Consider the following 22,843-nt stretch of genomic DNA (forward strand, 5'->3'; position numbering starts at 1 on the left):
GCTGGGAGACCAGTGGCCTACACAGAGCAGGTATTTACCATCAAACAGGAACTGCTGGCACACAAAGACCACATTTACACAAACGGCATCGCACTACGCTCACACCCCGGCTCCACACAGTGTTTGGACTGTTCTGCATTTTCCATTATTAGACATAGTGGCTCAATGTATATAGGAATTCATGAACTAAAAAAATCTGATTAACCCTACGAAGTCAAAAGCTATAAACGTCTTCCCCATGGCTCAATCACATCCCATACATTCACACTGTGCTCTAGCAATGTCCTCCTCTACCCCTCTAGGATTTAATGATGTGCCTTTGTTGCTGTTATTAGGGGCTTTTCTTCAGCCATGCTGTTAGTGATGTTACTGGCTCTAGATCTCTGGAGCTCCCATCAGTACACATTAGTCATCCAGCCGCTGTTTGGGGAAGATCTGGTCTGTTAACTCCCCAGCACCATCACAATGAGATCTGCAGGAATGTGGGAGGTCAAGAGATGGTGCCATTTGACTTGACTTCTACTCCTTTGAGGTTCTTCACTAATTTTGATTAGATGAGACATTGAGACATTTCTGGTTCCTCTTAGTTCATTTTCAGGAATGAACAAAGAATGATTTCCCAAGAATGGAATAACTTCAAATGTTACGTAGGATCAATGAGTTACGCTCCTGAGTGACGCAGCGGTCTAAGGCACTGCATCTCAGTGCTAGAGGCGTCACTACAGACCCTGGTTCGACTCCAGGCTGTATCACAACCGGACATGATTTGGAGTCCCATAGGGCGGCGCACAATTGGCCCAGCGTCGTCCGGGTTAGGGTTTGGCTGGGGTAGACCTTCATTGTAAATAAGAATTTGTTCTTAACTGACTTGCCTAGTAAAATAAAGGTTCAATTAAAAAATAAAAAATTACATGATAGTTGTCTACCAAGAGTTTATGCTTCATTTATTGACATGACAATCATGTATTGAGAGAATGAACAAGTCTAGACAATTGCTTAAACCTGCATCCACTAGAGAGAAATGGCAATATAATTTTCCACACTGTAGCCAACGGGCAAAGACACTAGATAAACATTCAATTTTGCTTGACATTTGATTAAGTTGTCAACAATCTTAAACCAAACCTGTAAACCCTGTTTGTGGTTGAATATAAGGTCAATTACATTGAAATAACAAGGGAACTACGTTGACTCAACCCATTTGGTGTAAAATAGACACTTTTCGACAAATGAATCAAGTGTTCATGTATAACAGCTTTCAAGGAAGCAACACAATGTAGTGTGACTGTGGCTATGACTTTGAATGGTCCCCAGAGTCCCAGCGTTCTACACCAGATAATACAACTTAAGCACCTGGGTGGCCATAGCAGAGAAGTGGGTGATTGAGGGTCTTAGGTTTAACTACTGATGCTTGACTATAGATGAACTCAGGGTAAACTATGCCACATATGACTGTTCAATTAGGAGCGGAGCTAGGCAGCCGCAAAGCAGCAACATGCAGACACCTGCATCAGGAATGCGCTGATCCCCTATAAGCTGCTGTCCTGTGATCTAGTCATCTCTCCCGGTGTCTCTCCTTTTGGACAGAGCCCATACAATATCCCTTCTGACTCACAATCAAGACATGACATGATAAGAATACACTATACATACAGTACCTACATGCTGTGCTTAACATTCCCATACAGGTCTTAAGAAGTTTTATGCTTTGGACAGATACTGTATGTCTTCCTTTATTTTCAAATAAAGTCAAATAATTATGCGGGAGTTAGGCCCTTAAATGAACTGGTCCAAGAATGAGAAAGCGAACAGTTTGCACGTTTCCTCAATCTGTCGTACTCAAAGCAAATACTGTATGTTAGTTAAGCCACCTTCTAATTAGATACCTTTAACAATTTGCAGCCAAATGAAAACGTTGAAGTGCAAAGTCAGCTTTAAACATTTATACAGTCAGCACAAAGACACCAGGCCATGACCAAATTACATTTTTTTCCAAGGTAACAGAAGAGTTAACAACCAATGCTGCTGGACCACTCTGTTTTTCCTCGACTTGAAAGAAGCTGATCCAAAACAAAGAGGGGTGCTATAATTCTCCAGAGTCTGCACCTCCTGCCCCCTGCCGCTCCCCTTCCCCCAACCCCTCTCTCACCCCCCCCCAGCTCACTATCATAAACCAGCCTCAAAGAAAAACCACCGTGACCACAGTCATCTCCATAAGCCTGTTGTCATTTAGTTTACATCGACTCTCATTCTTTTTCTACCAGAAACATTTCCCTTGTAAACAAACTAGGCTGTACAGCAGTGCTGGGAACAACAACAACAACTTCACCTTCCTTTGGCCTCTCTGCCTCTGACTTAAACATCCAAGAATATACAACCAGGACATTTAAACCAAAACAATAGAGGAAACAGTTTTCAAATGTGCAGGAAATAACAAGGCCCTTTTTTTGTCATATGTTCCTTCCTTTCACACTGAATCTACTAAGAAAAACATTGGGAAAAGGTCCATCCAGAATGTTATAGAATCGTGTTTCCGTTGTATTTAAAAAAAGAAAAAAGCAAATTCACCTTTATTTAACCAGGTAGGCCAGTTGAGAACAAGTTCTCATTTATAACTGCGACCTGGCCAAGACAAAGCAAAGCAGTGCGACAAAAAACAACAACATAGGGGATAAACAAAAGTACAGTCAATAACACAATAGAAAAATATATATACAGTGTGTGCAAATGGCGTAAGGAGGTAAGGCAATAAATAGGCCATATGTGCAGATGATGATGTGCAAGTAGAAATACTGGTGTGCAAAAGAGCAAAAAAAGTTAATAAAAGCAATATGGGGATGAGGTAGGTAGTTGGATGGTCTATTTACAGATGGGCTATGTACAGCTGCAGCGATCGGTTAGCTGCTCAGATAGCTGATGCTTAAAGTTAGTGAGGGAAATATAAGTCTCCAACTTCAGCGATTTTTGAAATTCGTTCCAGTCATTGGCAGCAGAGAACTGGAAGGAAAGGTGGCCAAAGGATATGTTGGCTTGGGGATGACCAGTGAGATATACCTATCTCCTGATTCTGCCTCCTCAACCCTCCTCTCCTCCCTTTCTGCATCCTTTGATTTTCTCTGTCCCCTATCCTCCTGGCCGGCTCGGTCCTCTCCTCCTGCTCCGTGGCTCGACGACTCACTACGAGCTCACAGAACAGGGCTCCGGGCAGCCGAGCGGAAATGGAGGAAAACTCGCCTGGCCCGGGCATCCTTTCAGTCCCACATCTCTAGATTCTCCTCTTCTGTCTCTGCTGCTAAAGCCACTTTCTACCACTCTAAATTCCAAGCATCTGCCTCTAACCCTAGGAAGCTCTTTGCTACCTTCTCCTCCCTCCTGAATCCTCCTCCCCCTTCCCCCCCTCCTCCCTCTCTGCGGATGACTTCGTCAACCATTTTGAAAAGAAGGTTGACGATATCCGATCCTCGTTTGCTAAGTCAAACGACACCGCTGGTCCTGCTCACACTGCCCTACCCTGTGCTTTGACCTCTTTCTCCCCTCTCTCTCCAGATGAAATCTCGCGTCTTGTGACGGCCGGCCGCCCAACAACCTGCCCCCTTGACCCTATCCCCTCCTCTCTTCTCCAGACCATTTCCGGAGACCTTCTCCCCTTCCTCACCTCACTCATCAACTCATCCTTGACCGCTGGCTACATCCCTTCCGTCTTCAAGAGAGCGAGAGTTGCACCCCTTCTGAAAAAACCTACACTCGATCCCTCCGATGTCAACAACTACAGACCAGTATCCCTTCTTTCTTTTCTCTCCAAAACTCTTGAACGTGCCGTCCTTGGCCAGCTCTCCTGCTATCTCTCTCAGAATGACCTTCTTGATCCTAATCAGTCAGGTTTCAAGACTGGGCATTCAACTGAGACTGCTCTTCTCTGTGTCACGGAGGCTCTCCGCACTGCTAAAGCTAACTCTCTCTCCTCTGCTCTCATCCTTCTAGACCTATCTGCTGCCTTTGATACTGTGAACCATCAGATCCTCCTCTCCACCCTCTCCGAGTTGGGCATCTCCGGCGCGGCCCACGCGTGGATTGCGTCCTACCTGACAGGTCGCTCCTACCAGGTGGCGTGGCGAGAATCTGTCTCCGCACCATGCGCTCTCACCACTGGTGTCCCCCAGGGCTCTGTTCTAGGCCCTCTCCTATTCTCGCTATACACCAAGTCACTTGGCTCTGTCATATCCTCACATGGTCTCTCCTATCATTGCTATGCAGACAACACACAATTAATCTTCTCCTTTCCCCCTTCTGATAACCAGGCGGCGAATCGCATCTCTGCATGTCTGTCAGACATATCAGTGTGGATGACGGATCACCAGCTCAAGCTGAACCTCGGCAAGACGGAGCTGCTCTTCCTCCCGGGGAAGGACTGCCCGTTCCATGATCTCGCCATCACGGTTGACAACTCCCTTGTGTCCTCCTCCCAGAGTGCTAAGAACCTTGGCGTGATCCTGGACAACACCCTGTCGTTCTCCACTAACATCAAGGCGGTGACCCGATCCTGTAGGTTCATGCTCTACAACATTCGCAGAGTACGACCCTGCCTCACACAGGAAGCGGCGCAGGTCCTAATCCAGGCACTTGTCATCTCCCGTCTGGATTACTGCAACTCGCTGTTGGCTGGGCTCCCTGCCTGTGCCATTAAACCCCTACAACTCATCCAGAACGCCGCAGCCCGTCTGGTGTTCAACCTTCCCAAATTCTCTCACGTCACCCCGCTCCTCCGCTCTCTCCACTGGCTTCCAGTTGAAGCTCGCATCCGCTACAAGACCATGGTGATTGCCTACAGAGCTGTGAAGGGAACGGCACCTCCATACCTTCAGGCTCTGATCAGGCCCTACACCCAAACAAGGGCACTGCGTTCATCCACCTCTGGACTGCTGGCCCCCCTACCTCTGAGGAAGCACAGTTCCCGCTCAGCCCAGTCAAAACTGTTCGCTGCTCTGGCACCCCAATGGTGGAACAAGCTCCCTCACGACGCCAGGACAGCGGAGTCAATCACCACCTTCCGGAGACACCTGAAACCCCACCTCTTTAAGGAATACCTAGGATAGGATAAAGTAATCCTTCTAACCCCCCCCCTTAAAAGATTTAGATGCACTATTGTAAAGTGGTTGTTCCACTGGATATCATAAGGTGAATGCACCAATTTGTAAGTCGCTCTGGATAAGAGCGTCTGCTAAATGACTTAAATGTAATGTAAATGTAATATACCTGCTGGAACGCGTGTTACGGGTGGGTGTTGTTATGGTCACCAGTGAGCTGAGATAAGGTGGAGGTTTACCTAGCAAAGACTTATAGATGACCTGGAGCAAGTGGGTCTGGCGACGAATATGTAGCGAGGGCCAGCCGACGAGAGTATACAGGTCGCAGTGCTGTGTGGTATATGGGGCATTGGTGACAAAACGGATGGCACTGTGACAGACTGCATCCAGTTTGCTGATTAGAGTGTTGGAGGCTATTTTGTAAATGACATCGCTGAAGTCGAGGATCGATAGGATAGTCAGTTTTACAAGGGTATGTTTGGCAGCGTTAGTGAATGAGGCTTTGTTGCAAAATAGGAAGCCGATTCTAGATTTAATTTTGGATTGGAGATGCTTAATATGAGTCTGGAAGGAGAGTTTACAGTCTAGCCAGACACCTATGTATTTGGAGTTGTCCACATATTCTAAGTCAGAACCGTCCAGAGTAGTGATGCTAGTCGGCCAGGCAGGTGCGGGCAGCGATCGGTTGAAAAGCATGCATTTAGTTTTACTAGTGTTTAAGAGCAGTTGGAGGCCATGGAAGGAGTGTTGTATGGCATTGAAGCTTGTTTGGAGGTTTGTTAACACAGTGTCCAAAGAAGGGCCAGATGTATACAGAATGGTGTTGTCTGCATAGAGGTGGATAAAGGAATCACCCGCAGCAAGAGTGACATCATTGATATATACAGAGAAAATAGTCGGCCCAAGAATTGAACCCTGTGGTACCCCCATAGAGACTCCCAGAGGTCAGACGATATGAAAGAGAGGTTGAACAGACTAGTAATAGGGGTTGCAACAATGGCGGCGGATAATTTTAGAAAGCGAGGGTCCGGATTGTCTAGCCCAGCTGATTTGTACGGGTCCAGGTTTTGCAGCTCTTTCAGAACATCTGCTATCTTGGTTTGGATGAAGGAGAAGCTGGGGAGGTTTGGGCAAGTAGCTGCGGGGGGTGCGGAGCTGTTGGCCAGGGTTTTGGGTAGCCAGGAGGAAAGCATGGCCAGCCATAGAGAAATGCTTATTGAAATTCTCGATTATCGTGGATTTATCTGTAGTGACAGTGTTTCCTAGCCTCAGTGCAGTGGGCAGCTGGGAGGAGGTGCTCTTATTCTCCATGGACAGTGTCCCAAAACTTTTTGGAGCTACAGGATGCAAATTTCTGTTTGAAAAAGCTAGCCTTTGCTTTCCTAACTGACTGTGTGTGTTGGTTCCTGACTTCCCTGAAAAGTTGCATATCGCGGGGACATTCGATGCTAGTGCAGTACGCCACATGATGTTTTTGTGCTGGTCGAGGGCAGTCAGGTCTGGAGTGAACCAAGGGCTATATCTGTTCTAAGTTCTACATTATTTGAAAGGGGCATGCTTATTTAAGATGGCGAGGAAATTACTTTTAAAGAACAACCAGGCAAGTGGTGCTATGGAGAATAACCCAGGGCTGACTGAACTGAAATTCCAGCCCAGAATGCTTCTCTCCTCAGGGGCAGAGGGGACTGCCAGGCAAGCCTCCCCTGGAGGAACCAATCTCACAGAAGTCATATGGAACTGGACTGCAGCCATCCATTTAAGGCGAATGTGACACAGGAAGGATGTAACTGAGGAGGAATGAAGTTGCCAAGAAGAGGCCACAGTATTCCAAAGAGGAAAATGAATAGGCTGAGCAGAAAACGACCAATCTACCAATCTACTGGATCTATATACAGTTGAAGTCGGAAGTTTACATACACCTTAGCCAAATACATTTATAAACTCAGTTTTTCACAATTCCTGACATTTAATCCTAGTAAAAATTCCCTGTCTTAGGTCAGTTAGGATCACCACTTTATTTTAAGAACATGAAATGTCAGAATAATAGCAGAGAGAATGATTTATTTCAGCTTTTATTTCTTTCATCACATTCCCAGTGGGTCAGAAGTTTACATACACTCAATTAGTATTTGGTAGGATTGCCTTTAAATGGTTTAACTTGGGTCAAACGTTTTGAGTAGCCTTCCATAAGCTTCCCACAATAAGTTGGGTGAATCAGGTTTGTAGGCCTCCTTGCTCGCACACGCTTTTTCAGTTCTGCCCACAAATATTCTATAGGATTGAGGTCAGGGCTTTGTGATGGCCACTCCAATACCTTGACTTTGTTGTCCTTAAGCCATTTTGCCACAACTTTGGAAGTATGCTTTGGGTCATTGTCGATTTGGAAGACCCATTTGCGACCAAGCTTTAACTTCCTGACTGATGTCTTGAGATGTTGCTTTAATATATCCACATAATTCTCCTTCCTCATGATGCCATCTATTTTGTGAAGTGCACCAGTCCCTCCTGCAGCAAAGCACCCCCACAAAATGATGCTGCCACCCCCGTGCTTCACGGTTGGGATGGTGTCCTTCGGCTTGCAAGCCTCCCCCCTTTTTCCTCCAAACATAATGATGGTCATTATGGCCAAACAGTTCTATTTTTGTTTCATCAGACCAGAGGACATTTCTCCAAAAAGTACAATCTTTGTCCCCATGTGCAGTTGCAAAGCGTAGTCTGGCTATTTTATTGTGGTTTTGGAGCAGTGGCTTCTTCCTTGCTGAGCGGCCTTTCAGGTTATTTCGATATAGGACTTGTTTTACTGTGGATATAGATACTTTTGTACCTGTTTCCTCCAGCATCTTCACAAGGTCCTTTGCTGTTGTTCTGGGATTGATTTGCACTTTTCGCACCAAAGTACGTTCATCTCTAGGAGACAGAACGCGTCTCCTTCCTGAGTGGTATGACGGCTGCATGGTCCCATGGTGTTTATACTTGCGCACTATTGTTTGTACAGATGAACGTGGTACCTTCAGGTGTTTGGAAATTGCTCCCAAGGATGAACCAGTCTACAATTTGTTTTCTGAGGTCTTGGCTTCTTTCGATTTTCCCATGATGTCAAGCAAAGAAGCACTGAGTTTGAAGGTAGGCCTTGAAATACATCCACAGGTACACCTCCAATTGACTCAAATGATGTCAACTAGCCTATCAGAATCTAGAGCCATGACATCATTTTATGGAATTTTCCAAGCTGTTTAAAGGCACAGTCAACTTAGTGTATGTAAACTTCTGACCCACTGGAATTGTGATACAGTGAATTATAAGTGAAATAATCTGTCTGTATACAATTGTTGGAAAAATGACTTGGGTCATGCACAAAGTAGATATCCTAACCGACTTGCCAAAACAGTAGTTTGTTAACAAGAAATGTGTGGAGTGGTTGAAAAACAAATTTGAATGACTCCCAACATAAGTGTATGTAAACTTCTGACTTTAACTGTATATCTAGGCTACAGAGTAAATACTATAGGAACCGTCTGAAAGCTGATAATGCAGTAATCATGGTGTTTCTCTGTGTTTCTCTGCCCGTGCGCGCACACACACACACACACACACACACACACACACACACACACACACACACACACACACACACACACACACACACACACACACACACACACACAGTGCATGAATCAGTGGTACTCACCCTGGGTCATGTAAACCAGGCTGCCGGTGAGGAGAGCCACACAGTTGGTGGGCTGGTGGTTGTGCAGGTACTGGAAGCCCCAGCCGCGGATGTAGGACTTCTCATACATGTAGCGCGTAGCGTTGCCAATCACCTGCAGGAAGCGCTCCTGCTGCACCTTGCTCAGGTACTCATACAGGAAGTCATACGCTGTGGCGAAGCCAACCAGAGAGTGGGCTAGAGGAACCTCATCCCAGGGAGCATCCTTTACCAACCTGCAAGACACAGAGAAAAGGATAGATAAGTATATTCATCTGTAAGAAATACATGTTCAAGACTTAACCCTGTGAGACACACAGTTGTAAAAATGCAACGCTGCCTGTTCAGTGCTATTTCTAGGCATAAGTGACATTAGCGGCCGCTAGGGGCCCCCAAAAGTCAGTCAGGATCTCAACTTACTGTTATATAGAGTAGTAGTAGAATACTGCCATTTACGACCATCAATTTTAACGTAGAGAAGTAATTAATCCAGAAAGGACAACTACATATTACTAAAAGTAAGTTATATGGTCTGCATACATAGAAAACCCACAAAATAGTTGATCCTTTCAAATATATACACTACCGTTCAAAAGTTTGGGGTCACTTAGAAATGTCCTTATTTTTGAAAGAAAAGCACATTTTTTGTCCATTAAAATAACATCAAATTGATCAGAAATACAGTGTAGACGTTGTAAAAGACTACTGTAGCTGGAAACGGCAGAATTCTTTTTTTTAATGGAATATCTACATAGGCATACAGAGGCGCATTATCAGCAACCATCACTCCTGTGTTCCAATGGCACGTTGTGTTAGCTAATCCAAGTTTATCATTTTAAAAGGCTAATTGATCATTAGAAAACCATTTTGCAATTATGTTAGCAGAGCTGAAAACTGTGTTTTGATTAAAGAAGCAATGAAACTGTCCTTCTTTAGACTAGTTTAGTATTGTAATGCCCTGGCCATAGAGAGGGGATTTTGTTCTTTATTTTAGTTAGGCCAGGGTGTTACATTGGTTGGGCGTTCTATGTTCTTTTTTCTAGGTTGGTTTGTAGGTGGGGGCGAAGTGACTATGCATAGGTAACAAACAAACAGCGAGTAGCAGCAGTGTACAATAGGGCGGTATCAATGTAAATTGTCCGGTGGCGATTTTTATGAATTGTTCAGCAGTCTAATGGCTTGGGCGTAGAAGCTGTTGAGGAGCCTTTTGGTCCTAGACTTGGCGCTCCGGTACCGCTTGCCGTGCGGTAGCAGAGAAAACAGTCTATAACTTGGGTGACTGGAGTCTCTGACAATTTTATGGGCTTTCCTCTGACACCGTCTATTATAGTCGATGAACAGCATTCTCAATTAGGTGTTCCTTTTGTCCAGGTGAGAAAGGGCGGTGTGAGTGTGATTGAGATTGCGTCATCTGTGGATCTGTTGGGGCGGTATGCGAACTGGAGTGGGTCTAGAGATGCTGTTGATGTGAGCCATGACCAGCCTTTCAAAGCACTTCATGGGTACCGATGTGAGTGCCACGGGTCGGTAATCATTTAGGCAGGTTACCGTCGCTTCCTTGGGCACAGGGACTATGGTGGTCTGCTTGAAACATGTAGGTATTACAGCCTCGGTCAGGGAGAGGTTGAAAATGTCAGTGAAGACACTTGACAGTTGGTCCGCGCATGCTTTGAGTACACGTCCTGGTAATCCGTCTGGCCCAGCGGCTTTATGAATGTTGACCTGTTTAAAGGTTTTGTTCACATCGGCTACCAAGAGTGTTATCACACGGTCATCCAGAACAGCTGGTGCTCTTGTGCATGCTCCAGTGTTGCTTGCCTCGAAGCGAGCATAAAAGGCATTTAGCTAGTCTGGTAGGCTCGCGTCACTTGGCAGCTCGCGTCTGGACTTCCCTTTGTAGTTTGTAATAGTTTGCAAGCCCTGCCACATCCGACGAGCGTCAGAGCCGGTGTAGTAGGATTCAATCTTAATCCTGTATTGACGCTTTGCTTGTTTGATGGTTCGTCTGAGGGCATAGCGGGATTTCTTATAAGCATCCGGATTAGTCTCCCGCTCCTTGAAAGTGGCAGCTCTAGCCTTTAGCTCGATGCGGATGTTGCCTGTAATCCATGGCTTCTGGTTGGGATATGTACATACAGTCACTTTAGGGATGACATCATCGATGCACTTATTGATGAAGCCGATGATTGAGATGGTGTATTCCTCAATGCAATTGGATGAATCCCGGAACATATTTCAGTCTGTGCTAGCAAAACAGTCCTGTAGTGTAGCATCCGCGTCATCTGACCACTTCCATATTGAGCGAGTCACTGCTACTTCCTGCTTTAGTTTTTGCTTGTAAGCAGGAATCAGGAGGATAGAATTGTGGTCAGATTTGCCAAATGGAGGGGTGCGGGAGAGGGAGAGCTTTGTATGCATCTCTGTGTTTGCAGTAAAGGTGGTCTAGGATTTTATTTTCCCTGGTTGCACATGTGACATGCTGGTAAAAATGTGGTAAAACTGATTTAAGTGGGCTTGCATTAAAGTCCCTGGCCACTATGAGCGCCACTTCTGGGTGAGCATTTTCTTCTTTGCTTATGGCCTTTTAGAGTTGGTTGAGAGCAGTCTTAGTACCAGCTTCGCTTTGTGGTGGTAAATAGACGGGTACGAATAATACAGATGAGAACTCTTGGTAGATAGTGTGGTCGACAACTTATCATAAGGTCCTCTACCTCAGGCGAGCAATACCTCAAGACTTCTTTAATATTAGACATCGTGCACCAGCTGTTATTGACAAAAAGACACACACCCCCACCCCTCGTCTTACCAAAGGTAGTGTCTCTGTTCTGCCGGTGCATGGAAAATCCCGCCAGCTCTATATTGTCCGTTTCTTCGTTCAGCCACGTCTCGTGAAACATAAGATGTTACAGTTTTTAATGTCTCGTTGGTAGGATAATCTTAATAGTAAGTCATAAATTTTATTTTCTAACGATTGCACGTTAGCAAGGAGAATGGAAGGCATTGGGAGTTTGCTCGCTCGCCTCTGGCTTCTTAGAAGGATCCCCGATCTGCGTCCCCTTTTCCGGCGTCTTTTCTTCACGCAAAAGGCGTGGATCTGGGCCTGTTCCAGTGAAAGCAGGATATCCTTCTCATCGGACTCGTTAAAGGAAAAAGTTTCTTCCAGTCCTCGGTGAGTAATCCCTTTTCTGTTCAGAAGTTATTTTCGGTCATAAGAGACGGTAGCAGCAACATTATGTACACAATAAGTTAAAAAAGAAGTTACACAAAAAAAAAATAACAAAATTGCATAATTGGTTGGGAGAATGTAAAATGTCAGCCATGTTCTTCGGCACCATCTTTATAGATCAAGTTGATCAATTTAGCTATTTCAGACAAAATATGACAACTTCAGATGTACACTACATGACCAAACATGATCATGGAGGCTATAACAGCCTCCACTCTTCCGGGAAGGCTTTTCACTAGATGTTGGAACATTGCTGCCAGGACATGCTTCCATTCAGCCACAAAAGCATTAGTGAGGTCGGGCACTGATGTTGGGCGATTAGGCCTATCTCGAAGTCGGCGTTCCAATTCATCCCAAAGGTGTTCGATGGGGTTGAGATCAGGGCTCTGTACAGGCCAGTCAAGTTCTTCCAAACCGATCTCAACAACATTTCTGTATGGACCTCACTTTGTGCACGGGGGCATTGTCATGCTGAAACAGGAAAGGGCCTTCCACAAACTGTTGCCTCAAAGTTGGAAGCACAGAATCGTCTAGAATGTAATTGTAAGCTGTTGCGTTAAGATTTCCCTTCACTGGAACTAAGGGGCCTAGCCCCTTAGGGGCCTATCCCCCTGAAAAACAGCCCCAGACCATTATTCCTCCTCCACCAAACTTTACAGTTGGGACTATGCATTCAGGCAGGTAGCGTTCTCCTAGCATCTGCCAAACCCAGATTTGTCCGTTCGACTGCCAGATTGGTAAAGCGTGATTCATCACTCCAGAGAATGCGTTTCCACTGCTCCAGAGTCCAATGGTGGCGAGCTTTACACCATTCCAGCCGACACTTCGCATTGCGCATTATGAACTTAGGCTTGTGTGAGGCTGCCCGGCCATGGAAACCCATTTCATGAAGCTCCCGACGAACAGTTCTTGTGATGACGTTGCTTCCAGAGGTAGTTTGGAACTCGGTAGTGAATTCTGCAACCGAGGACAGACGATTTCTATGCGCTACAAGCTTCAGCACTCAACCGTCCAGCTCTGTGAGTTTGTGTGGCCTACCACTTCGCGGTTGAGCCGTTGTTGCTCCTAGACGTTTCTACTTCACAATAACAGCACTTACAGTTGACCAGGGAAGCTCTAACAGGGCATACATTTGACAAACTGACTTGTTGGAAAGGTGTCATCCTATGACGGTGTCATGTTGAAAATCACTGAGCTCTTCAGTAAAGCCATTCTACTGCCAATGTTTGTCTATGGAGATTGCATGGCTACGTGCTCAATTTTATACACTTGTCAGCAACTGGTGTGGCTGAAATAGCCGAATCCACTAATTTGAAGGGGTGTCCACTTACTTTTGTATATATAGTTTATATACCATAAGACAATATTTTCCATCCCATCAATGCTTTTGATCAATTTTTATGTGATTTTTGTAGAATTTTAAAATGTTCTTACAACAAAATGTTCCTACCACTGAAGCTCAATGGTGTATTTTTGCAACGTTTCCATAAAATTGTTCTACAAACTTGAAATAAAACGAACAGATTATTTTCATAATCAGAGGCCGATTAGAAGTATTTCTGAATGGTAAATACATGTTTTTCCTCATTTGGATCTATGCTTGGGTCTCACAGGGTTAATGCAGTAATATCACGATGTAGTATCTTTACAAATAGTCTTGAATTGATTGAAATTCCCTTTTCACACTAGCCCAAGCAAGGCTGCAAAAACAGAAAGGGTAGTATATATTCTGGAAAGTGAAATGTCATCAAAAGTATAGAGTTAAACTAATCCTTCTCAGGCTATTTGCATAATTATCCAAGCTTGTAATCAGCTTGGACAAAGCTTTTTGTTCTCTTTACAAAAGAACATGCAAAACAGCATTTTCACACATGCTTTAAAGTCCAACTCCAACATATCCTGCCTTTTAAAGTGCTGTTTAAAGTGCACTATGTGCTATTTGTAAAGTAGTTGGCACCTCAGAACGCTGACTGACTTCTATTTCTAAGAGTTACTAATTGTTAAATTGGCAAAATAGTCTGTGCCCATACATTAATCTCATATACCACCTGCTAAGAGGTGTTCTTTAAAAGCTCTTTCTGTGTAATTATAGTAAAATTGACTTCAGATGTGGCAATAAAATATAAATCCAAAAAGCAACCTGTATTTTGAGCAGTTACTATTAAAGTGCGTGCCATGTAATTACGTTTTCAGCTCCATCTTGACAATCGTTCCTCTCAGAACATCTAAAAGACATAGGTTGAAATCCATTCCACTCATCACATGGACCCATAAACTTTACTCAGTGCCAAATATCAAAACAGCGGCCTGCTTTTCTTTTAAATGCGACTCTAATATTCATAAATACCAAAGACATGCCACCACCCTCTGGCAGCATTTCTTCCATTTGATTTAGCTAATACATTATTTCCATCTGTCAATGACCTGTGGAAGTTCATTGGAAATAAATGTTCCTTCTACATGGGTTTAAATTAAATTGAATAAAAAGGGGCCCTTGATTTCAACTTTATTCATCAAAAAAGGAGTTTAAATAATGTTTTATTACAGTCTTTGGTTCACCAACCAAGTTTAATGCACTGTATAAGTCGTTAGAATGAGTGAAGAGTGATTCTTTGTCACTACTGTACTGTATATTACATTACGCCAAAGCACACAAGACGTCTCTTCTGTGTGTTTACACATGAACTGCCTTAAAAACCCAACCAGTGCGCCACAAGCTGGAGTTGGAATATGGAATATGGTTCTCCTCAACAAGTTGTTGGAGACATAATTGAAGGTCACAGATACCACAGTTGACTGATTCCTGGAGCCACTTTTAAGGATCCCTGAGAGATTCCAAAACCCTAGTAAATGTGTGGCTGAGGAGAGAACTCACATTGTGTGTAGTTAAAATGTGAAAACGTCCTTGTGGGTTTTCATTTCTCAGCTTGTGGCACAGACTTCCATTTTGTGAGAAGTTTCACAAATTTGAACTAATGATAAACTGTAAATGTACCCATTAACACTGACCCTAAAGAAAACCTTTTTCTCTGAACTAGGTTGGCTAGACACAGCAGCTGATGGCTAAATTAGAGGATTAAAAACAATGGAGCTGAGACAATGCTTATTTCTGAAAAGTAATGAAAGAAAGCAGGCAAAACTGAAAAAGGGAAGCCCTCTGACCACGAGGCTGATAGCAGAGAACAGAACGTCCTGAGAACGCAGGCGCCGTGACTAAATTGGCTGCGACAGTGAAACGCCTTGCCCGATATATCAGAGACCCCTCCTTAACACTGAATTCCTTGGCTTGGGACGTGCAGAGAAAGCTTGCTATAATGCACTTTCCTAACTGCACTGCAAGGGGAAAAAAAATAAACCACTGAAGTTTCACAACCCTCCCAGGCGGTCAGGGGTCTTCTGAAGTACAGTACTGTAAGGGTTGGCTAGATACACAGCGACAACATGCAGTCTCATTGCTGGCCTCTTCTTAGCTTATTATTCTTATGCAACAGAAAGTGAAGAAGTCTGCAAGATAGTACAGCCCAGTACTGTACAATGAAAATGAAATACAACATCATCCAGACTACCGAAGCTATTCCCCTCTAGAGTCTATGGACTGGGAGAGTCATTAGCCCATCCCTTAGGTTGGGGCTGAACAATGTGAGATGCAGATGAGATTTCCCATGTTACCCCTCTGAGAACCCAGGTAAAGTGAGTTTCTTAGCCTCTCACCACCACCTGAACCCTAGTCCTCCCATCCCACTGCACCAGGCCATTCAGCTCAACATCTGAACATTTAATTTCCTTTGAACGGGGGCATGTTAAGCAATAAATTCATACATCTGCTAAACATATTTCCTGGACCACAGGGCATCTCTTCTTCAGGTCTGGCCGGCCACAGTGAAAACTGAACAGTGATACTATGGAGGGGGATTGAGTCAGTCAAAGGTCCTCTGGAGAGGAGGATTTGGCATTTATCCCCAGTGGTCACATGGTGATAGGAAGGAGAAATACAGATAGCAGGCAGCATCTGTACCTTCTCCAAATAGACCAGTATTGTTCACGTAATGAGAAAAACGTGGGAGTTTTTCTTACCGCTAAGGGTAGACTAAGCGATTTTCTGCAATTGAGAAGCGAGCAATTCACTCATGGGTTGAATTTGAGTAGCTACACAGTAACTGTTTCCACAGGGGCATATCTGATTGTATCTCTTGTTTTGTGTCCCTATAGGTTAGGGATGCTATTCACAGACAATTGATTACAACACCTGGGATGAAAAATTTCACACAAAATTAAGGGAAGAACAAAGATAGAAAATATACCAACTAGGCTGAGCTGCCATCCTCTCCATGTAATCCTTGGCCAGGTCGAGGGCCCCGGCCCTGTGTGGGTAGAGCAGACAGAACATAGACAGCACTCCCAGGTTGTTTCCATACACCTCGTTCCAGCGGGCGCTGAACTCGGCCGGGCTCCAGGGGGGCAGGTACTCCTCAGGGTGCTCCAGCATGGCCTCCCCCGCCTCGCGGATCCTCGCGGCCATCTCCCGGTGGGTCCCAGCCGCCGCCGCCTGCAGCTCCTCCACCTCGCCCTGGCCGAAGTACAGCATGGGGTGTCCATCGTAGTTCCCTCCCATGAAGGGTATCCCTCCGCTGGGGTCTACCGTCTCCTCCGCCACCCCCACCACCGGGGCCACCAGGGGCCACAGTAGACTTATGAAGAACACTGTGGGGGCCCCTCGGGTGTAGGTCCTCATCCTCACATCAGAGAGGGCGCAGTGGCATTTCCAACAGAGCTCAGCTGAGAAGGAAAGGAAAGGGAGAAGAAACGACTTTAAGAAAGCCAGCCAGCCATATTCTCTCTCTCAACTCTCCCCAGCTTTTTCATATGAGGGCTACATTCCTTGAATAATTGGATACAGCTGTATTCCTGATCATTCTGGCTTCCCCCCTACTGTTCTGACAAGTTTGAAAACGCTACAAGTAGACTGTAGACTGTGACAACTGAAAGGAAAGCTCAGATCTCTGTTGTAAAAATGCAACTTATCAATATGAATAATCAAAATAGACTCCCCCCCCCTCCCTTCCTCCTCCCCCATGTGTATCTTGAGAAGAGGTAGCAGTAATGTGTATAGTGTGCTATCATACCTCAGATTGATAGTGTATCCAGCTATTGGCGAGAGGTGTGTTCACCAGGGTAGTTCATCCTTCATTTGTTTTGGCAGTGTCTCAGGTGAGTCTAGCCATGTACACACACATAGTCAGAATCATTGTCCTCAACACTCTAAAGGTCATACAGGTCTCTGTGGTATTCTATTCGTCAGTCATATTGGTTTGGCTTAACCAATGACGAACGTCACATGGTACATTTAACGCCATGGTTGTGCAAGTCATCTCTTCTCGGCAACGTGGACGTCCATTTCATTGCCTTACTCTCGGCACTTGCCTAAGGCAAAATCAATTGGTGGTGATTTGAAGGAAGTCGAGAGAGTCTAGACTCTGGTCAGTTGTATTAGCGTGAGTTTTCTCTTTCGTGTATTTTAATCCACAATTTAGTATTACCTACTAAAAATGACACACCAATGGTACACCAATGGTACACCAATGGTACAAGGGAGCTAAATGTCCATTATTTTGCAGATGTTGCTTCACTTGACCAACTAGCTAGATATAACACCTGACCTCATAAACGGGCACATTCCAGTTAAAAGGGGCATCTGTAGTTTGAACGATAACAAAGAGGTAAGCTTTGTAACAGCTGAGGGATGGGGCTGGAGAAATATAACCACTCTCAAACTCATGGACAGAGATATAGATACAAGGACTGACCATCCATGATATACAAACTATTTGTTTTAACCATTTTGAGGCTAACAGTATTGGTTTACATTTACATTGTTTGCAAAGGCGTAAAACAACGTAATATTTGGGGTTCTGATGGGGTATGACGGTTGTACTAAGCTCATGAGGGATCTATAAATTCTATCCTTCAAGAACCAATGGGTATATTGAATTAATTTAAATGTCGAAAAATGGATGTAACAACTGCAGATCGCCCATTTAAAGACATAATCAGATAGTCTATCATTACTGCTATAAAGCCCATGAACCCTGGATGTGGAAGTGAAACCTATTCCTGCTATGTGTTTAGGGACATGGAGATTGAGCACTGATTGGTTTAGGGGAATAAAGGAAACCAGTTGAGGGGACAGCTGTCCCTCTCCTGGTCTGGATTAACCTTTGACTGCTTTGTTTTCTTTCAATTTACACAAAAGTTACAAACTGATGGCACAAAATGGGCAATTCGTTCTCAAATAGACGTTTAGCTTTTAAAAGACCTGTGCCCTTGAAACTTGATAAGACGATTTCAAATGACCACATGTTGAAAAACAAATAAATGACTGTGGAATGTGTATTATGAAAACTATTCTATACTACTCCATCACTCGAAAGTAGGCCTAATACAAACCCTAAACTCAAGGGTTTACAGTGGCAACCACCAATTTACAGTAAAGTAGCTCCACAGAGTATCTTTCCTGCCTGGCTGCTCTCACAGCTCCTTACCTTGGATAGCCTACATTCAGATCGCCAGCGTCCTAACAAATAATGTTTTACTCATATAAAAAGACACCTTTGCCTAAGTGTCCGGTTTTTTCATATTGGAAATATAATTGCCATATTTTAATACCTATACACAACTCCGACAATATCCTACACTTGTACATACCGTACCTAATGTCATCTATTGGATAATGTCCTTGTATGTGACTTTTGTCATCCGTTTCCGAATGTCACACTGACAAAAATATTTAGTTCTTTATTTCGTGTAAATATGTACATCTACTTACATAAATAGTACTTTTCTTAAATGTAATTACTGAATTATTATTCCAACATCGAAAAACGTTTAACACACGGCATTAACATATACATATGCGCAGATAGCACACTGGATCGGAAGTCTTTTTCCGATCTGTGGCTTGTTGTAAAGAAAGAACAGTACACTGATCAAGATTAGCCTACCTGTCAAAACCCGTTGTACAATTGTAGTCCAGATTTGACACTCCCCCTACAAGTCATTTCTGTGTTATAAATGTAATCCCCGCGACATGCATCGATGCGTTGAATCTTCAAGTAGTGAAACAAAGTATACCCTCTTTGCGCAAGGTTTTGGAGACAAAAACGTCATCAATTCTGCCGAATGAGGAGGGGCAGTAGAGGAAAGTGACTAAAGAAGTAGGAGGGTGACAGAAATGACTGATTGTAGACGCAAACATCCAGGTAGAGAGAACATATGTGTAGAATTGAAAGTAGCCAGTCTAAAATACATTTGGAACAGTCTAATCCCATTTTGTAATGATCTGACGTCGACACATTTGATGTTTTATTTTAACTTTCAAGAAAACTCAAATCATCAGAAAAAGCAGTGTGTAACAAAATTGTATAACTTCATTTATTTCACAGACAGTACATCGAACACTATCCCTGCATCTTCTCTAGAACACTAAAATACCACTAATGAATTGAACATAAGGCAAATGAGCATATAAACGTTTCTAAATCAGATGGGGGAAAAAGTAAATGGAATACAATCACCAAAGCTGCAATTGCATTTAACACCAACACACACATTTAGAACATAAATAATCCAATGACCAATTAAGGTCTGCTGTCCTCTCTAAAGTACTTCCTGTAAAAAATACTTCTACAAGCATATTAAGACTTGTTTCTTAACATTATAATACAACTAGTCTATATGCAGCTAACCAACACATGTAACCATTCAGAAGTCAGTTAAAGCATATCTTCAAATTGGTACTGCATATGAAGCATAAGTATAACACATTTTTACACAGTAGTCACTCCAACAGCACTATAGTTTACCGTTTCACCCCAAAAAATAACAGAGTACACAGAGCATAATCTTTAAGCATCCAATATTACCGTTTTATTATTTGCAATTCTTTCAACAACAAAAAAGGTAACACTAAGGACAGATTGCGCCATTTCTTCAAGAACAATTCTCTTAAACACCTTCCACAAAATAAATACCGTCACGTTGTATAAACTATTGGCGACAGGCGCAGGAATACGTAATTTTAATACCCCACCCGAATGAAACAACATGCCATGAAAGGCACGGGGACGATGCCCAAAACAAACACATATACAAAACACACTGGGATGCAACCCAAACAAAAGAACGAGGCAAGACCCGTAATAACAATGCACGGGACGAGACCCGTAATAACAATGGTAAAAAACACGCAGCACGAATGCCGAAACAACAACACAGGTACTCACAGGACCAACGGACATGGTGACAATGGTGAACAGAGTATATACACAATTACTAATCAGGGGAAATGGGAACCAGGAACCAGGAGTGCGTAATTAGACAGTTCAGTGAAGCCTAGAAGGCCGGTTGATGTAGAACTCCGGAACTGGTGCAAGGAATGAGCAGCAGTACCGGGGGAATCTGTGACAAACACAAGGGAAATGCTTTATCTTTAAGGACATCTTAAGTTACTGTCACTGAAATGCATACAGTGAAACAGAAAACCAAAATGGCTGTTTATTATGTATTATACACACACACATCATACCAAGGATACTGGACATAATGAATTATTAGGAATTTCTCTCTGGAGAGAACAGACAACATCGCTGTGACTGCAACGTTGCACTCCAGGTCAGATCAGGTTTTTGAGGTAAGGAAACACACCAAAAAACTAAAATGTAGGACAGTATTTACAGGGCTTAAAGTTTTTTTTAGTACTCTGAAGAGTTATTAACTTACATTGGATGATATACTTATAGGGGTTTCAACTGGAACATGAATTACCTATCTAACTACATTACAAAAGTGGTCTTCACATTAAACAATATGAATAATATGCTTTAAATCAGCACTGTTTGCTGACACACCCACACACATACAATTGGCAAGTCACATTTTTCACACACATGTACAATAATCCACGTACAGAACAACGTTCAAATGTAGCCAGGTTACTTGCAGAGAGATACTGTGCTTTTACATTCCCACGGTTTCTATCAACGTGAGCGTGATTTCCTGCCCTAGAGGGATAGATGACGTGGTTCAGGTGTGGAACTACAGGCGAGATGGGAGGCACATTCCTCCCCTTTAAGCTGAGGAGGGTGAGGGGCGTCTCTGGGAGGAGGACCCTTTAAGACGACTGACTCTGGAACTTTTTCAGCAGGGAATCTGGGGGTCTGGGGTAGTAGCCGGTGGTGCAGGGTTTGTTGGGACAGAATCTGGGGAACTTGTAGTCCAGAGGGAGATCTACGGAGGAGGACGAGAGATAAACTAGTGAAAATGATGTCATATCAACCAGTTTTGCCTGCTTAGCTAGGACATGTAACCCTCAAAGTTTCCATTCTGCACACATCATCAACAATAGCTAGGAGTGGTCCATGACTAATTTTTTTTTCTCTATGATTTCTGGAAATTGCGCAAAGCTTTGCCAAACCAAACCTTCACAAAAAGGAACAAACTGTTTTAGAAAGCACTTCGGCAAGCACTTTATTTGGATAGTCCATCTGTAGATGCTCAATAACATTTAAACTATCTATCTATCTACTAACCCTAACCCTAAACATAACCCCTTAACCTAACCCTTATTCTAAACCTAACCTTAACAATAACCGTAACCTTAGTAAGCAGTTGCTTATCAACAGTCTATTCTACAGATGGTCATACTATCTGGACTATCCAAATAAAGTGTGACCAGCATAGAATAAGGAACAGGTAGTAGAGGATATCTGGGGTCAAATTACTCTTTAAACTAGCAGAGCACGCCTCTCTCAAGACAAGAGGCGCTGCGGTCTAAGGCACTGCATCTCAGTGCAAGAGGCGTCACTACAGACACCCTGGTTCGAATCCAGGCTGTATCACAACCGGCCGTGATTGGGAGTCCCATAGGGCGGCGCACAATTGGCCCAGCGTCGCCCGGGTTTGGCCGGTGTAGGCCGTCATTGTAAATAAGAATACGTTCTTAACTGACTTGCCTAGTTAAATAAAGGTTAAATAAATACAGAAATTTGGTAGGTCATTACGCAACACAGAGTCAGTGGGCCCCCGGAGCCCCTCTTCTCCCTGTACCTGCAATAGACTCCACACTGGGGATGGCCATGGTGCTGTATTTGTGGATGCTATGGCAGCACCAGGTGAGTTTCTGGCTCTCCTCATCCCCTTCACCACTCTTGTGTGTGTCCACAAAGTAGGATCCCCACTGTTCTGATGGAGCAGAGGGCGCCTTCATGCCCTGGTCCTGAAAGCACATCACATGGGTTAAAGAGGGAGTGATTCTCTGACCAGAAAGAGGTACGGGGCGGCAGATAGCCTAGCGTTTAAGAGCGTTGGGCCAGTAACAGAAAGGTTGTTGGTTCGAATCCCCGACCCGATGAGGTGAAAAATCTGTCAATGTGCCCTTGAGCAAGGCACTGAACCCTAATTGCTCCTATAAGTTGCTCTGGATAAGAGCATCTGCTAAATGACAAAAATTGTAAATGTAAATCCTCCTACTTGGGAGGAAACTTGTGGGTAATAATGGATCCACTTTTTAACAGGAATTTCAGCATAAGAAGCAATGTGGAGTTGGTCACTTTCAGTGCCATTTGTCTAAGATGTTAATAACAGGATGTGGTTAACAAGCATGGACTCATAACAAATCAAAACAGAGGTAGCAGAAGAAATGTATACATCTAAATTAGTCAACTCGTCCAGATACTTCCTTGAAATGGGATTCAGTTCATTTGGGACAAAGGTCAATGCTTCAAATGAAAATTGTTGCTACTTTTTCCCCTCTCTTGGTGGAAAGTGTGATGA

At 43.8% G+C, this 22,843-nt stretch overlaps 2 protein-coding genes across 5 annotated transcripts in view; both read right to left on the reverse strand.

Moving 5' to 3' along the window:
- The window catches only part of dse (dermatan sulfate epimerase), a 28,666-nt gene extending 9,376 nt beyond the window's left edge, over positions 1-19,290 (reverse strand). Inside the window, exons 1-4 of one of the 3 annotated variants that reach the window (XM_014204994.2) lie at positions 19,015-19,184; positions 17,140-17,230; positions 16,318-16,792; positions 8,773-9,026 (exon numbers count right to left, since the gene is read on the reverse strand). In XM_014204994.2, coding sequence (XP_014060469.1) covers positions 8,773-9,026; positions 16,318-16,748 — 685 coding nt within the window. In that variant the 5' untranslated portion in view covers positions 16,749-16,792; positions 17,140-17,230; positions 19,015-19,184. Of the gene's footprint in view, positions 1-8,772; positions 9,027-16,317; positions 16,793-17,139; positions 17,231-19,014 lie in introns of those variants that run through there. The other 2 variants (XM_014204993.2, XM_045720778.1) reach the window with 2 other exon arrangements.
- Positions 19,291-19,430: 140 nt separating this feature from the next.
- LOC106607728 (5'-nucleotidase domain-containing protein 1-like) overlaps positions 19,431-22,843 on the reverse strand; it is a 55,619-nt gene continuing 52,206 nt past the window's right edge. The window contains exons 11-12 of one of the 2 annotated variants that reach the window (XM_014204997.2): positions 22,118-22,286; positions 19,431-21,298 (exon numbers count right to left, since the gene is read on the reverse strand). In XM_014204997.2, coding sequence (XP_014060472.2) covers positions 21,183-21,298; positions 22,118-22,286 — 285 coding nt within the window. In that variant the 3' untranslated portion in view covers positions 19,431-21,182. The remainder of the gene's footprint in view (positions 21,299-22,117; positions 22,287-22,843) is intronic. The other variant, XM_014204998.2, reaches the window with a different exon arrangement.

Source organism: Salmo salar, chromosome ssa06 (assembly GCF_905237065.1).
Source record: "Salmo salar chromosome ssa06, Ssal_v3.1, whole genome shotgun sequence".
Classification (NCBI taxonomy): domain Eukaryota; kingdom Metazoa; phylum Chordata; class Actinopteri; order Salmoniformes; family Salmonidae; genus Salmo; species Salmo salar.